We start from the raw sequence: 15,015 nt of genomic DNA, 5'->3' as shown, positions 1-15,015 counted from the left end.
CCTCCCCCGCCGCCCCCCTGGGCCTCCCTCGAGGGTCTGCGTGTACGCGCATGCGTGTGTGTGTGTGTGTGTGTGTGTGTGTGTGTGTGTCCCTGCCAGGACTGTGGCTGTGCTCTCGCCCCCTGCCCCCCGCCTCCCCTCCACCCCCAGCAGGTCTCACCTCCTATTCTTCTGTCCTAGTTCTCTCTCTCCTATGAAGGCTTCTCTCTGCTTCCTGGGAGCCTCTATTATTGGCAACTGCCCCAAGCCTTCCTGGGGAACAAGGTAACAAGGAGTTGGGGGGTAGTAGGGTATCCGAATCCCAAAGTATTTGAGAGCCCTTTGTCAAAGCCCTTTATGACCAGAAAAGGGGAAGGGACTTGCCTGGGGTCCCACGTGGGGCTGAGACGGTCTCACCCACAAGGCTTTACCGTATATCCAGATCACTGACCTGGCCCTTGGCTTTGCATGCATTCCTTCGGCGAGCATCAACTTAGCACTTCCTTTGCGCTGTGTTGTGTATGGACAGAAGACGACTCTGGCCCCCCACAGTGCGCTGTTCATCTGATTGTCGTTCCTGTCATCAGCATCATCAATATCATTGCTGTTACCGTTGGCTTCCGTGTTAGGATTGACATCGGCTCCGTCTTGTTCCAAAAACAAAAGTGCCTCTTAAGAATACACATAATATGCAATAAAATATTCAGAGAAGCAGATAGGACAGCGTGGTCCAGGGGGGATGAGGATAAGAAAGATGGGCTAAAGCCGAAGCTAGAGCCAGGAGTCATGAGAAGCTGACAAGCCTGTAGGCCGTGCACTCCACGGGCTCTCTGCTCAGGGCAGTGCTTTATACAACCTGTGTTACTTCATCTTCACGCTGCCTTTCAAGCTACTTTTTACTGCCATTTCCAGCTGAGGAAAATAGGGTTCAGAGAGGTTAAGTGAGTTGTCCAAGGCTGCCCAGCCAGGATAGCTGGACTTGAACCTGAGAGTCTGCTCCCTGAGCCACCCTCCTGCACATGCATGCAGCTTGGTCCTGGATGTGGCGATGAACTTGCCAGCATCCAAAACAAGCGGGAAACTAGTTGTTTCGTGGTTATCCAGTTACACCTCTGAGTTCCTTACCTGACTCTGAGCTTGTAGAGAACATCCTCAGGACCGAGGTAGCTCACACCCGGCCTGGCATGTAGCCAGTAGGCATTTAATAAATGCTCACCAACTGCATGAACACACAAATGAACACATAGGCCAGGCCTGACACACTGGTGTTTTCTGAACATGTGCTCAGGTGGCAGACGAGAGAAAGTCCTGGGACAGAGCCAGGGCCTTGGCTGCCCCGTGAAAGCCCCCAGCAGGAAGCCCAAGGACTCTTCCAGTTATGAGCAACAGAAAACCCAAGTCCAGCTGGCTTGTATGAGACAGAGAATCTATTGGCTCCTATAACTACAAAATCCAAGGCATGGCTGGGTCCAGGGGCTCCTTAGGACTTTCATCTCCATTGGTGTCATTCTCTGGCTTCTAATCTGACTAGTAAAGGGAATATCTCTGTTCCAGTGGAAAGAGCAGATCTTTGTGTCCATCCCTGACGGAGTGGAAGGGACAGTGGTAGAATATGCACCTTCACCAGACCTGGCTCATGCCTGCCCTCAAACCTCTGGCCTGCATGTAGGACAGAGCTTCCTTTAAAGGAAACCAGGGCTACAGTTTGCAAAAAGTGAGATAGTGGATTCTAAGCGGACAAAAACCAGCTGCCCAAGAGATAAGACCTCTGAAGGCCCACCCTCAGCCCTACCCCCATGGCTGGGAACTTTTGAACCTTCTGCGGCCTGCTCATGATGGTTACTGTCGGTACCCCTGTCTACTCTATGGGAAGTTTCTTCAAGTGGAAAGGGGCTTGAAGCTCGTTTGCTGAGTCATCAAGGCTGCTCAGGGTCCCCGCCAGCAGGTCCAAGACTGTGAAGGAACTAAGGGATGTCCTGTCCCCTAGGCAGCCAGAGGCCATGCACAAGGGCCTCTGGTTGAATGGAGGAGACAGCAGAGGTGCAAAACCACCTTGAGAGGCTCCGCCCACTGGCCAGTAGGGTCACTGAAGGCAGAGTCAGGCTGTGACTTCAGGGCTTGCCCCTTTGCAGGTGGCGGCTTATGGCGGGAAGCTGCGATATACCCTCTCCTACACAGCAGGGGCGCAGGGCAGCCCGCTCTCTGACCCTGACGTCCAGATCACGGTGAGCACATGGATTCCAGCCAGGCGGGCACCCTCAGTGTCCTTTCAGCCCAGCCCCCTGCTGGCCCGGCATGACCTGGGGGGCAGAGGCCCAGCTGCTGGGAGAAGGGGGCAGTGAGCACGTACCTGATTCCTTTGGGCACGGGAGCTTGGGAAATGAGAGAGGTGGGAGGCTGGTGTTTTGGAGAGGCTGGGACTGGGGGAGGACTCCTCTGTCCCCAAAAGCCCCTTGGTTCCCCCCCCCCAATCCCGCCGCTATCTCCCCAGGGCAACAACATCATGCTGGTGGCCTCCCAGCCTGCGCTGCAGGGCTCCGAGAGGAAGAGCTTCGAGATCGTCTTCCGAGAGGTGAGGGGCGCCCCACCACACCGTGTGGCTGACCCTCCCCCACCACCCACCCTGCTTCAGAGCCCGGCTCTGATGCCAGCTAACCCTGCCTATCCCCAGCCAGTGCCTGGAGCTTGGGGGTTCCGGTATGGGGAGCTGCGGGAATAGCCTGCAAAGCCCAACACCCCTCACCCACACTTGCTGTTGTCCCCCACCCAGGAATTCTGGCGCCGGCCTGACGGGCAGCCGGCCACGCGGGAGCACCTCCTGATGGCACTGGCTGACCTGGATGAGCTCCTGGTCCGGGCCACGTTCTCCTCGATGCCACTGGCAGCCAGCATCAGCTCCGTCAGCCTGGAGGTGGCCCAGCCCGGGCCCTCGGAGGGACCCCGGGCCCTGGAGGTGGAGGAATGCCGTTGTCCTCCAGGCTATGTTGGTTTATCCTGCCAAGTGAGTGTGGCCAGCCCAGGCGCCTCTGCTCTAGTCCTGCTGGGTCAGCAAGCTGGCCAGCTGGTATCCCCATGGCCTGGGATGACTGCCGTAACAGTCACGTACCGTGCGTGCCGTGTCGCATTTATTCTTCCTGACCACCCCCGAGGGATGTGGAATTATCCCCTTTGAACAGATTCTGTTTGAATAGAGGCTCTGAAGGGTGAGTGGCTTACCCAAGGCTAAGACCCAGCTCTTCCTCCCAGGGTACCCCCCAGAGACAGGGAGACAATACCAGACACAAATTACCCTTGGCCAAAGCAGAGCATAGACATGCCTCAAGGAGGTCAACAGTGTGGGGCAGGGTAGAGTTCTGGGCAGAAGCTCAGAAGGAGGAATGTATGGGGAAGTAGCCTGCGATGCAGAAGGGTCCCCCCTGGAAAGCTGGGGGTGGGGGCAGGGGCCACTTCCTTAGGCCCAGAACAAGGCTCCGATCGGTAGGGAATGCCAAGCTGTGAAGGGAGTGCTATGATCTGTGCTGGGCCTCAGGAAAATTCCTCTGGCCTGGTGAATGACCCCAGTGGAGTCCTATTTAGAGGGAGGGCCGTGGGGGTGGAACAGAGGGCATCCCAAGGCTTTGGCTGGAGACCATGCAGAAGTTTCTAGGCACACAGCAGGCGACCGGTCCACACTGGATGAGTGAGCTAGGAACAGAGGAAGGGGGATGGAACGAGGGGAGGGGGCAGAGCTGTGATGCCAGGGGCATCTGAAGGTCAGGGCGGCCTGAAGGTCAAGTGAGGGACCAGCCAGCACCCGGACTCAGGACCTCCCCCATGCAAAGTACACGTCTCCACCATTTCACATCTGTGCACCTTTGCTGTGGCCACAAGACCTTTCAAATCCAAATACATGAACTTCGCATCCTTTGAAGTGAGAAAATTTCGCACATTTTGAAGGAGAAGCCCTAGGGAGAGCAGCATAATCCCGTGTGCACGTTTTCTGCAGTGAAGCAACACAGATTTCCAAACATCCCTTTGAAATGATTGGGGAGGGAGGGCCTGGAGGGGTTTCAAAGGAGGGGTAGTGAATAGAAATTTTTTGTTTTCAGAACCCATGATTACTCACTTAGAATGTGTAAAAACATCCTCCATCAAATGTGTGCTGCCTCTTTCACTTTATTTACTGAATGTAAAGGTGAAGGTGAAGACCTCCAAGGGCTCATTCCAAATCTGGGTCTCCCGAACCTTGTGTTTTCATCAAAGAAATAAGTTTTTCGGTAGAGACCCTGCCAGAATTTTCAGGAACCAAAAGGGTAAATGGAGAAGGGTTCTCCATTAAGGGTGAACTGCGATTTCTGTAACTCCTGAGTGGCTGGAGGTGCCGGGCAGGACGGCGACAGACACTGTCCCAGCTTCCTGAGTGTTGAGACCGGGAACACAAGGACAGGGAGGAAGGTTCCGGAGAGAGGAGGCTGTCTGGGAGGGGAACTGGGCCTGGGGTTTCCCAGCCTAGAGCCAATGGGAGTCTAGACCGGAGAGCCACTGGAGGGAGAGGATTCTGGTCTGTAGGCTCCAGATGGAACCGCAGTGCAGATGGAGACCAGCCCCCCTCTCTCCCCAGGACTGTGCCCCGGGCCACACGCGCACTGGCAGTGGGCTCTACCTCGGCCACTGTGAGCTGTGTGAATGCAACGGCCACTCAGACCTGTGCCACCCAGAGACAGGGGCCTGCTCGGTAAGCTGCACATGGGGCAGGGGTCAGTTTGTCCGGGCCTGGGTGGGGCACCGGGGATGCCTGGGAGGCAGGGAAGGGTGGCCTTGGTCTGGTAGGCCTAGGTCCAGGGGCGGGGTCTTGGGGCATGGCCTATGGACAAAGCGCCTGGACCAGCGGTCTCTTGTGGGGGTGGGGGGCGGGGGGGCGGCCGCCAGAACGAGGGCGTAACATCTTTCTCTATAAAGAAGACTTTGGTTCCTGCTCTGTCCTCTTACCAGAGTGATACTTGTTCTCTGTGGAGGCCTCCGGCTACAGAGACAAGCCAAAAGGAAAGTAAAAATCCCTTATAATCCTACCACCTGGAGGTAATCACTGGCCCCATTAGTGTGGGTGGAACTCTTTTGTTCTTTTTCTGGGCAAATATTTACACATATCAATATGCCTTTTGTTTTACAAATAAACATAGCATCATTGTGTTTGATGATCAGCTTTTTTGCTTACAAGTTCATGAACAGCGTTCCAGATCATTAAACACTTGTCTGGGAACTTTTCAGAGTGGGGGGGGCGGTGTGTGTGTATCTGTGTGTGTAGCGCCCCCCAGGGTCAGGGGCTGGGTGGTTGACAGACCCACAGCTAAACACAGAGCAAGGAACTGGCTGTGTTAATAAAACAAACATGGATTTCATTGGAGGAGAACATAAAATCCACATATATTTTTATGATGAAGCATGAATTGCAAAGCTCTGCCCCCACCTACCCAGGTATATACCTTTACTTTTCTCTGATGTCACAGGTGTTTGGGTAGAAAAATATAAGAAGTGTAATCAAGGGACTCTGCTGCTCCCTCTGCCCCTTCCCCTGCTCATGCTCTCTCGCTCACTCACTCTCAAGTAAATAAATAAAATCTTTTTTTAAAATATTTTATTTATTTGACAGAGAGAGGGAGGGAGAGAGAAAGCACAAGCAGGGGGAGGAGCAGAGGGAGAAGGAGAAGCAGGTTCCCCGCTGAGCAAGGAGCCCGATGTGGGTCTGGATCCCAGGATCCTGGGATCGTGACCTGAGCTGAAGGCAGACACTTAACTGACTGAGCCGCCCAGGTGCTCCAATAAATAAAATCTTTTAAAAAGTACAATCAACATCATCCTTTTTAAAAAAATTTTTTATTGGGGTGCCTGGGTGGCTCAGTCAGTTGAGTGCCCAACTCTTGGTTTCAGCTCAGGTCATGATCTCAGGGTTGTGGGATCGAGCCCCGTGTTGGGCTCCATGCTCAGCACAGAGCCTGCTTGGGATTCTGTCCGTCTCCCTGCCCCCTGCCCCTCTCACTGTTCACATACGCTCACGTGCACATGCATGCTCACGTGCTCTCTCTCTCTCAAATAAACAAATAAATCTTTAAAATTTTTTTGATTAAATTTTTAATTTTAATTCCAATATAGTTAACATACGGTGATATATTGACATCATCCTTTTTGATAGCTATGGGGGTGGATGTTCATTTTAATTCATCCAGTTCCCTGTTCGTGTTGGTTTCCGGCATTTTGCTGTTATAAACACCCCCGAGTTGAACATCCTGTAGTGAGATCTTTGTGCCATTCTACATTTCTTTAAGATAGGCTCACAAACATGGGATTTCCAGAGCCAGGGATTACAGAATTGTATAGTTTATGGTAAACGTGGACAAACGGCAAGCGGCCGACGTTCTTGTGCCCTACAGCAATGCCAGCACAACGCCACCGGGGAGTTCTGCGAGCTGTGTGCACCTGGCTACTACGGAGATGCTACCGCTGGGACACCGGAGGACTGCCAGCCCTGCGCCTGCCCACTCACCAACCCGGAGAACACGTGGGTGCCCTCACTCCAGGCCCACGGAAGCCCTCCCCCTGGGGAGCGGAGGGACCAGGGTGGAGAGTGGGCATCCCGCGGCCTGACCTCTGCCTCCCCTCTCCCAGGTTCTCCCGCACCTGTGAGAGCCTGGGGGCTGGTGGGTATCGCTGCACAGCCTGCGAACCTGGCTACACCGGCCAGTACTGTGAGCAGTAAGTTTGCAAATAGGATGGATGGGGGGGTGGGGGGCCTTTGGTAGACTCCTAGGTGAGAGCCCTGGATGGTGTTGCTCAGAAAGGTCCCTGCCAGGATCGCATCTCTCCCCTGCCCAAAGCCTTTCCAAGATTCCCCATTATCCTCGGGCCAAGCCCAAGCTCATCCCACTTCTGACACCCAAACCTACTGTAGGCGGGCTTAACCTCTTGACTTCTTGATGTTCAGGTCTTTCCACGTGCTGTTCCTCTACCTGGAACATTCTTCACCCTCAAGTCTCCCCTTTCTGGCTAACTCCTGTTTAGCCTCAAAAGCTCAGCTTCATTCACTCATTCAGCACGTTTTTATTGAGCATCTACCATATGCCGTGTGGTGCGCCAAGGTGTTGGAGATAAAGTGGTGAACAAAACAGATTCAGTCCCAGGCCTTAGGGAGTCTACCACCTGTCACGGAAGACGGGGCAGCAAGTAATCATAAAAATACTTCATTACGGGCAGTGGGGAGCTCTCTGGAGTACAGTCTGCTCCAAAGGAATATAACAACTCAGCAGTGCCATCCTCTGGGGAGCCTCTTGATTCTCACGGCTGGGTCAGTGCCCCTCGTCTGTGTCCCTCACTCTCATTTACATAGTTTCCATGTTGGTCTCCCCACAACTGAGTTCTATAAGAGCAAGAGCTTCATCATGTTCACTGTCGTATTTTCTTAACCTAGCATCGTAGTCGCTTAATAAATGTGTGTTGAATGAATGTTTCCCTGGAGAATAAAGGCCTCATTAGCCCCGTTATCCAACCTGCCGACATTGTCCTGTGCTCCCCTTTCTCAGCTCAGTGAGGCCCCGTGTTGGGGCCTCTTTGGTCTCTAAAGTCCTTCCAGAGTTGTGAGCCTCCCCACCCCACGTTGGGTCCACCCCCATGGGCTTCTGGCTCCCCAAGTCCACCGTGAGGCACTGAGTCCCCTGGGGCCTGGGGCCTGACAGAGCTGGGCTTTGTTCCTCCTTACAGATGTGCCCCAGGTTACGTGGGTAACCCCAACGTGCGGGGGGGCCGGTGCCTGCCACAAGGTAAGTGGGATCGTGGCCCCAGGTGAGGGGGGTGGGCAAGGCGGTGAGCCTAGGGAGTTTGAAAGCTACTACGTCCAGGGGAGAGAGGGCTGAGGGTGGGGCATGCCAGTCTTTGGGGAGACAGGCAGACCTGACCCAATGCCGCATGCTGGGAGCCTCCTGCCTGAACGGCCTCTCCTGTCCTTCCTCCAGCAGATGCAACCCCGCTGGTGGTCCAGGTGCATCCAGCTCGGAGCATAGTCCCCCAAAGTGGCTCCCACTCCCTGCGGTGCCAGGTCAGTGGGAGCCCACCCCACTACTTCTACTGGTCTCGTGAGGATGGGCGTCCCATGCCCAGCAGCACCCAGCAGCGACATCAAGGTACCCAGGGCCCCAGGTCCCTCATCCCTGTGAGCCACCCCAGTGGGAGGGGAGGCACAGGCCTGTTTACTGGGATCCTGTCCTTACACACAGGGCCAGGTGGGAGAAGGGGTGCATCTGCCCTGACGAGCTCCCATCCGCTCCCCACCAGGCTCTGAGCTCCACTTCCCCAGCGTCCAGCCCTCGGATGCCGGCGTCTACATCTGCACCTGTCGTAATCTCCATCACGCCAACAGCAGCCGGGCAGAGCTGCTGGTCACTGGTGAGTCCCTGCTCCCCGCCTCCCCAAGCCTGCCTGTGCACGGCTGGCCTGTGGACACAGGCAGCGGGCACGTTCCTCTGCTGGAGGGGGTGATGGTGCTCGGATGGGGGTGCTGGCCATGGAGACGGAGAGATGATAGAGTAGAGGCGAGTTTTAGGGGCAGAATTGGCAGGACTTGGTTGTGGTCATTGAGGGATAAAGAAAGGCTAGGCTGATGCCCCGGGGTCTGGACTCTAGCAGGTAGGCAAATGAGGTGCCCTTTACTGAGATGAGTAGGCTCAGTAGGAGAGTGTTTTCATTGGGGCTCCCCCAGAGCTGAGTCTGGGATGAGCATGGGCATGCTGATAGTTTATCTGGGAGGTGAGGTAAGGCAGGAAAGAGAAGGCATCCCATAAAGGGCATGTTACTGAGCACATTCCTACTGTGGGCAGTTGTTAACAGGCAGCCAAAGAAATTCTGGGAAACTCTACGGTAAAACATGCACCTTGGAGTCACCCTACCCCAGGGTCAATTGATCGAGGCCTCTTCTAGGAGCACCAGATCCCCTGCATTCTGCACCACCTCGGGGGGAGGGGGGCACAGGAGTCTCCAGTGGCCTGAGAAAGATGGCGTCAGGCATAGAAATGCATCGGCTGGCAGAAGTCAGGCAGGCGGGCTCCAAAGTGACAGGGCAAGGGGACGTGCGCGGGGCACCGGCAGCACCCGCTACAGACAGGTCAGAGGGCATCACGGGGTGGGTTTTGGACTTGTTGACGCTGGAGGCATTTGAGAAAACATCTAAGCAGGTACATCAGGCAGGTGTTTGGGAATGGGAGTCTGGAATTCAGGAAAGAGGCCCCGGCAGAGAAATGAATTCGAGAATTCTTGGCACAGAGATGGTGTTGAAAGCCATGGAACAGAATGAAATTAGCCAGGGAGAGCGTGGCTCAAGGACAGGGCCTGCGGAGCCCCAAGGAGCTCCAGCTGGAACATGTCAAGCTGAAGAGGGGGGACAGCAGGTGCAGCCAGTAAGATAGGAAGGGAGCAGGGGACGTGGTGTGTTGGGGGTCATGGGGAGAGGGGACTTCAGGGAGGGCGTGGTAGGGGAGGCCACCCCCGGGGAAGTCAGATGTGGGCAGAGAGGTGACCCTTAGAGGTCGTGCTTTGACGAGAGCCATTTTCAGTGCAAAGGAGGGGTAGAAACAGAACTGGAGGGAGGCAAAGAATGGTGGGGAAGGCCAAAAGTAGACAGCAAATATAGACAATGCTGTCAAGAGTCTTGGCTCTGAAGGAAGGCCAAGAAATGGGGCAGTAGCTGAGGGGAGTATGAGGTCAGGGGAGTGTTTTTGAAGGTAGGAAATTCTAGAATGACCCATGGAGAGAGAGAGAAAGGAGGGACTGATGTAGCAAGAGAGTGCGCAGCCCCTGGAGGAAGTCCTGGGGAGGGGATGGAAGGACAGGATGGGGCTGGGTGATGGGAGAGGAGGGTCTCATCCTGCAGGGACCAGGCAGAAGGGAGGGTGGCTGGGTTTGGGAAAATGGGCGAGTCCCGCCTGGTAGTTTGGACTTCCTCAGCAAGTGTGGATTGACGCCCTTAGCTGTGGAACTGGAAGGGAGTGCGGGCGGGTGGAGAGGTTGGGAGGAGGTGCAAAATCACTGGGGAGAATGGAAACTCCCACCGGACAGAGGAGCCCGGCTGGAGCCGAGCATGAAGTGTTAGGGCGGATCTGTGGTCTGGATCCTGCAGTGGAGCCAGGTGGGCTCGTGGCGTGGTGCTCCCTGAGCACAGCCCGTGGCTGCTCAGTGCCAGCAGGAAGGTGGACCGTGGGGCTGAGCCAGGCCGGGGGAGGGGGGCACAGGGCACACAGTGGAATGGAAGCTAGCCTAGGACGGAAGCACGTCCCAGACAGGATGATGGAGAAAGAGAGAGAAAGTGGCCCCAGGCCCAGGGCCCGGCCAGCACCCAGCTCACGGGGGCCCTCCCGTCCCCGCAGAGGCTCCCAGCAAGCCCATCACGGTGACGGTAGAAGAGCAGCGCAGCCAGAGCGTGCGGCCCGGAGCCGACGTCACCTTCATCTGCACGGCCAAGAGCAAGGTGGGCAGAGCGGGGCGTGGACTCAGGGAAGGAGGCTCCGCCTTCCGGTGGCTCCCGGCTTCACCTCTGACCTCCAGTCCATCCTCCCGGCCCCACCCACAGTCTCCGGCTTACACCCTGGTTTGGACCCGCCTGCACAACGGGAAGCTGCCGGCCCGGGCCATGGACTTCAACGGCATCCTGACCATTCGCAATGTCCAGCCGAGTGACGCGGGCACCTACGTGTGCACTGGCTCCAACATGTTCGCCATGGACCAGGGTACAGCCACGCTGCATGTGCAAGGTACACGGGTCATTTCCATGCCTGGCCCACCGCCCCCACCCCCCGCAGCCTTCCCCCATGCCCACCAGGTCTAGCCACCGTGTCTTCATTCAGCTGACAGTTTGTGACCATCTACGGGGTGCTAGGTCCTGGCTAGACTCTGAAGAAATGGGGGAGGGGACAAACAGGAGCTCTGCCCTCCTGCACCGCGTGTTCTGATAAGGATGCAATAAGCCTGGGAACAAACGAACAAGCAGTGTAATTTCACATGCTGATGAGGGCTGAGCTAGGAATAGACAGTGAGGTGGGAGAAGGGTGGCTACTGTCCACGGGGTGGTCAGGCTGGGCCTCTCTGAGGAGGTGACATCTGGGGCGAGAGTTGAAGGAAGAGAAGGTGTTCGGCCACTTGAAGAGCTGGCAGAGTGTTCTTGGCAGAAGCAGCAGCATGTGCAAAGGCCCTGAAGCAGGAGCATTTTGATGTGTTTGAGCCCTGGCAGGGCCAGTGTAGCTGGAGCTGGAGCTATGGAAGGGGGATAGGTGAGGAATGTAAAAGATGTGAGCAGAGGTGGATCACAGCAGGGAGTTCGGATTTTATCCTAAAAGCTCTAGGGAGCCACGGATGGGCCTGAAGTGGGGAAGTATGAAGATCCCATGGACGTTTTCAAAGCTCCGTGTGGCCACTCTATGAACAGATGGCCGTAGGGGGCTAGAGTAGAAGCAGAGAGAGCAACAAGGGGGACGCTCCCCACACTGACCGAATCCTCCCTCTCCTCCCCCATCAGCCTCGGGCACCCCGTCCGCCCCCGTGGTCTCCATCCACCCGCCACAGCTCACCGTGCAGCCCGGGCAGCTGGCCGAGTTCCGCTGCAGCGCCATGGGGAACCCCGCGCCCACCCTCGAGTGGACAGGTAAAGCCAAGCAGGACTGCCCTCAGGGCCCGCTGCTCCTGGATGGGGGGGGTGGGCAGTGGTCAGGGGCAGGACTTGAGGCTGTGGGGTCTGCAAGCCAGGGGGCCTGGCAGTGCCAGTCCCAGTGGGTGCTGACCCCACCTCTCTCCATCAGGGGGCCCTGGGGGCCAGCTCCCTCAGAAGGCACAGATCCACGGCGGCATCCTGCGCCTGCCAGCCGTCGAGCCCTCGGATCAAGCCCAGTACCTGTGTCGTGCCCATAATAGCGCCGGGCAGCACGTGGGCAGGGCCGTGCTCCACGTGCACGGTGAGGGGACAGGGCTGAGGGAGGAGCTTGGGAGCACCTGGGCGGTCCAGAGGGGTGTTCTCACGGGGTTCTGTGCGCAGGGGGCAGCGGGCCCAGGGTCCAGGTGAGTCCGGAGAGGACTCAGGTACACGAAGGCCGCACCGTCAGGCTGTACTGCAGGGCTGCAGGTGTGCCCAGCGCCACGATCACCTGGAGGAAGGAAGGGGGCAGCCTCCCCCCACAGGTGAGGACATCTGTCTGGGCCGGGCCTGCAGGCTCAGCAGAGTCCCAGCACCTGCCACCTTCGCTTCTGCCTTCCTGCCTCCATTCCCTTCCCCATCTCCTCCCCTCCTGGTTTTCCTCACGTCCCGAATGACAGCCTGCTCAGACCGCCTGTCCGGTGTACCCTGGCCACGAGCAGCTGTCGGCCTCTTGCTTTGCCACCTGGCTCTGCCCTCCGTGTCCAGCTGGGCCCTAGTGTTGGCTCTTTGCTTGCCTCTACGACTTCATGCCCCCCTACCCACCCTTGCTGGCTGGCCCTCTGCAGGCTGCCTCGCCCCCTCGGGCGGCTGACCCTTCTTGCTGTGCGGCAGGCCCGGTCCGAGCGCACAGACATCGCCACGCTGCTCATCCCGGCCATCACGGCTGCCGATGCCGGCTTCTACCTCTGCGTGGCCACCAGCTCCGCGGGCACTGCGCAGGCCAGGATCCAAGTGGTTGTCCTTCCAGGTGCGGGGCCTCTGGGGACTGAAGGAGTGGAGAGGGCAAACCTCGGGGAGGGCTCCCCAAGGCCGACTCCATCCCCCTCTGGCCCCAGCCTCAGGCGCCAGCTCCCCGCCCGTCAGAATTGAGTCCTCATCACCGTCCGTGACTGAAGGCCAGACACTGGACCTCAACTGTGTGGTGGCAGGGCTGGCCCACACCTCCATCACGTGGTACAAGCGAGGAGGCAGCCTGCCTCCCCACAGCCAGGTATGGGGGTCCCTGAGCCTGTGGCAGGGCACCTGGGGGTGATCCTTCGCACAGCCCCGACGCTCTCCTCAGGCAACAACCAGCCCTGATTTCCCTCCCTGTCCAGCTCCTGTCATGGGGCAGCTCAGAGCCGAGCCAGGGAGAGCCTGATGAATGACTCACCAAGGCTCAGAGGGAGTGGTGACTACGGCCCCGCCTTGTCCTCACCCCCCTCTGTCCCACCCTGTCCCAGGTGCATGGCTCCCGGTTGCGGCTTTCCCAGGTTTCACCAGCTGATTCTGGAGAATACGTATGCCGAGTGGAGAACGAGTCAGGCCCCAAGGAGGCCTCTATCATCGTCTCTGTCTTCCATAGCACCCACTCAGGCCCAAGCTACACCCCAGGTGAGGAGCCAAGCGGGGCCGGGCAGGGGCTGAGCCCTAGGATCTCCCCACTGTTCCCAGGGAAGGTGTCTGTGGTCTCTTCAGTAAGATCAGGACAAGAAGGGGCGCTCTAGGCAGGCTTTGGGGATGTGAGGGGACTGAGAGTGTGGGTAAGGTTGATCTGGCTTACCTGGGGCCTCACGATGAGGTTACTGTTTCAGATTTCATCAGGAAGCAGCAGAGTCAGGATTAAACTGAGTTGGGAGGCAGGCTGACCTGCATTTAAATCCTCCTTCTACCTTTTATCAGCCTTGAACTAAGTTATGTCACATTTTAGGGCTCAGTTCCATCATCTGTGAAATGGGGACAATAGCACTACGACGTGGTGTGAGCAGATGATAAACACTGTCTAGAAGAGAGTTGTAACGTTACTGTCTGCATCCGTTGGTCCGGCCTGGGCACTGAAGGGCTTTGGTTGCCTGTAGGCCATAGTAGCTCATCACCGATCAGGGAGCCATAGGTGGACAAATGGGCCTTGAATTCGAGGCTGGAGGTGGGTCAGGGAAGGAGGGGCCTGACTGACCATGCTGAGGTAGAGAAGCATGGTCCCAGCCTTAGAAAGGCCTCCCATCTGCCCTCCCAAGCTAGGGCTTGGTCCTATCCCAGGGCACTCTGCCCCAGGGCTGCGAGACTGTGGCTCAGGAGCCCAGGCCCCTTACTAGTTCCTCTGTGCCAGTTCCTGGAGGAGGCCCTCTGGGCAGCTCCCAGCTCATCCGCATCGAGTCGTCCTCCTCCCACGTGGCCGAAGGGCAGACCCTGGACCTGAACTGTGTGGTGCCTGGGCAGGCCCACGCCCAGGTCACGTGGTACAAGCGTGGGGGCAGCCTCCCCGCTCGGCACCAGGTACAGCAGTCCCCCGGGCCAGCCTGCTGGAGGAGGGGTGGATAGGGCCGCTCTGGCCCCCTTCCAACCCTCCCTGTTTGCACTCAGACCCATGGCTCGCTGCTGCGGCTGCACCAGGTATCCCCAGCCGACTCAGGCGAGTACGTGTGCCGCGTGGTCCTTGGCTCCGGGCCCCTAGAGACCTCTGTCCTGGTCAACATCAAGGCCTCCGGCTCCCCTGCGGGCTCCATCCCTGGTGAGTAACTGCCAAGGACAGGGCACGCAGGAGGGGCTGAGGGCCTTCCGAGGTGCTGAGGTCCTAGCAACTCCGCCTGCCTTTGGGAGGGTGGGAGCAGGAGGCCCACACTGGAGCTGGCGACCACTTCTCTGAGTGACCCGCCATCTTCCGGTCACTTTTCTCTGGCCGCACAACTGCCTCCTCTTGCCCTCCCCCAGCCTCAACTGCCCTCTTCTCCCCCCACTTCCTTGCTCCCTTCTGCAAGGCTTGGCCCCTGCCCTGGCCCTCTGCTCGGGGCGGCTCAGCTGAGGACATCAAGCCCAGGCCACCAAACAGCCAAACACGTGAGAGCCTGGCCGGGCTGGCTCTCTCTGAGGTGGACCCTTCTGGCCCTGTCTTTGGGGGGCATCTGCTACTTTGGCTTCTTTCCCCACAGCCCCAGGACCTGTCCCACCTGTCAGGATCGAGTCCACCTCCCCCACCGTGGCCGAGGGACAGACCCTGGATCTGAGCTGTGTGGTGGCAGGGCAGGCCCACGCCCAGGTCACGTGGTACAAACGTGGGGGCAGCCTGCCCGCCCGGCACCAGGTGCGCGGCGGCAGAAAGGCGGGAGGGGCTGGCCAGGCCCAGCTCTGGGAAG

General features: G+C 57.8%; 1 protein-coding gene across 1 annotated transcript in view; it reads left to right on the top strand.

Moving 5' to 3' along the window:
* HSPG2 (heparan sulfate proteoglycan 2) overlaps positions 1–15,015 on the top strand; it is a 98,732-nt gene that overhangs the window by 60,689 nt on the left and 23,028 nt on the right. Inside the window, exons 34-53 of the mRNA XM_044913818.1 lie at positions 2,112–2,204; positions 2,471–2,551; positions 2,750–2,980; positions 4,580–4,693; positions 6,387–6,514; positions 6,622–6,708; positions 7,711–7,769; positions 7,962–8,129; positions 8,281–8,391; positions 10,365–10,465; positions 10,568–10,748; positions 11,510–11,635; positions 11,790–11,942; positions 12,023–12,165; positions 12,515–12,650; positions 12,739–12,893; positions 13,126–13,276; positions 13,992–14,158; positions 14,246–14,393; positions 14,818–14,963. Coding sequence (XP_044769753.1) covers positions 2,112–2,204; positions 2,471–2,551; positions 2,750–2,980; positions 4,580–4,693; positions 6,387–6,514; positions 6,622–6,708; positions 7,711–7,769; positions 7,962–8,129; positions 8,281–8,391; positions 10,365–10,465; positions 10,568–10,748; positions 11,510–11,635; positions 11,790–11,942; positions 12,023–12,165; positions 12,515–12,650; positions 12,739–12,893; positions 13,126–13,276; positions 13,992–14,158; positions 14,246–14,393; positions 14,818–14,963 — 2,679 coding nt within the window. The remainder of the gene's footprint in view (positions 1–2,111; positions 2,205–2,470; positions 2,552–2,749; positions 2,981–4,579; positions 4,694–6,386; positions 6,515–6,621; positions 6,709–7,710; positions 7,770–7,961; positions 8,130–8,280; positions 8,392–10,364; positions 10,466–10,567; positions 10,749–11,509; positions 11,636–11,789; positions 11,943–12,022; positions 12,166–12,514; positions 12,651–12,738; positions 12,894–13,125; positions 13,277–13,991; positions 14,159–14,245; positions 14,394–14,817; positions 14,964–15,015) is intronic.

Source organism: Neomonachus schauinslandi, chromosome 4 (genome assembly GCF_002201575.2).
Source record: "Neomonachus schauinslandi chromosome 4, ASM220157v2, whole genome shotgun sequence".
NCBI lineage: Eukaryota > Metazoa > Chordata > Mammalia > Carnivora > Phocidae > Neomonachus > Neomonachus schauinslandi.
This window is presented reverse-complemented; position numbering and strand designations above follow the sequence as displayed.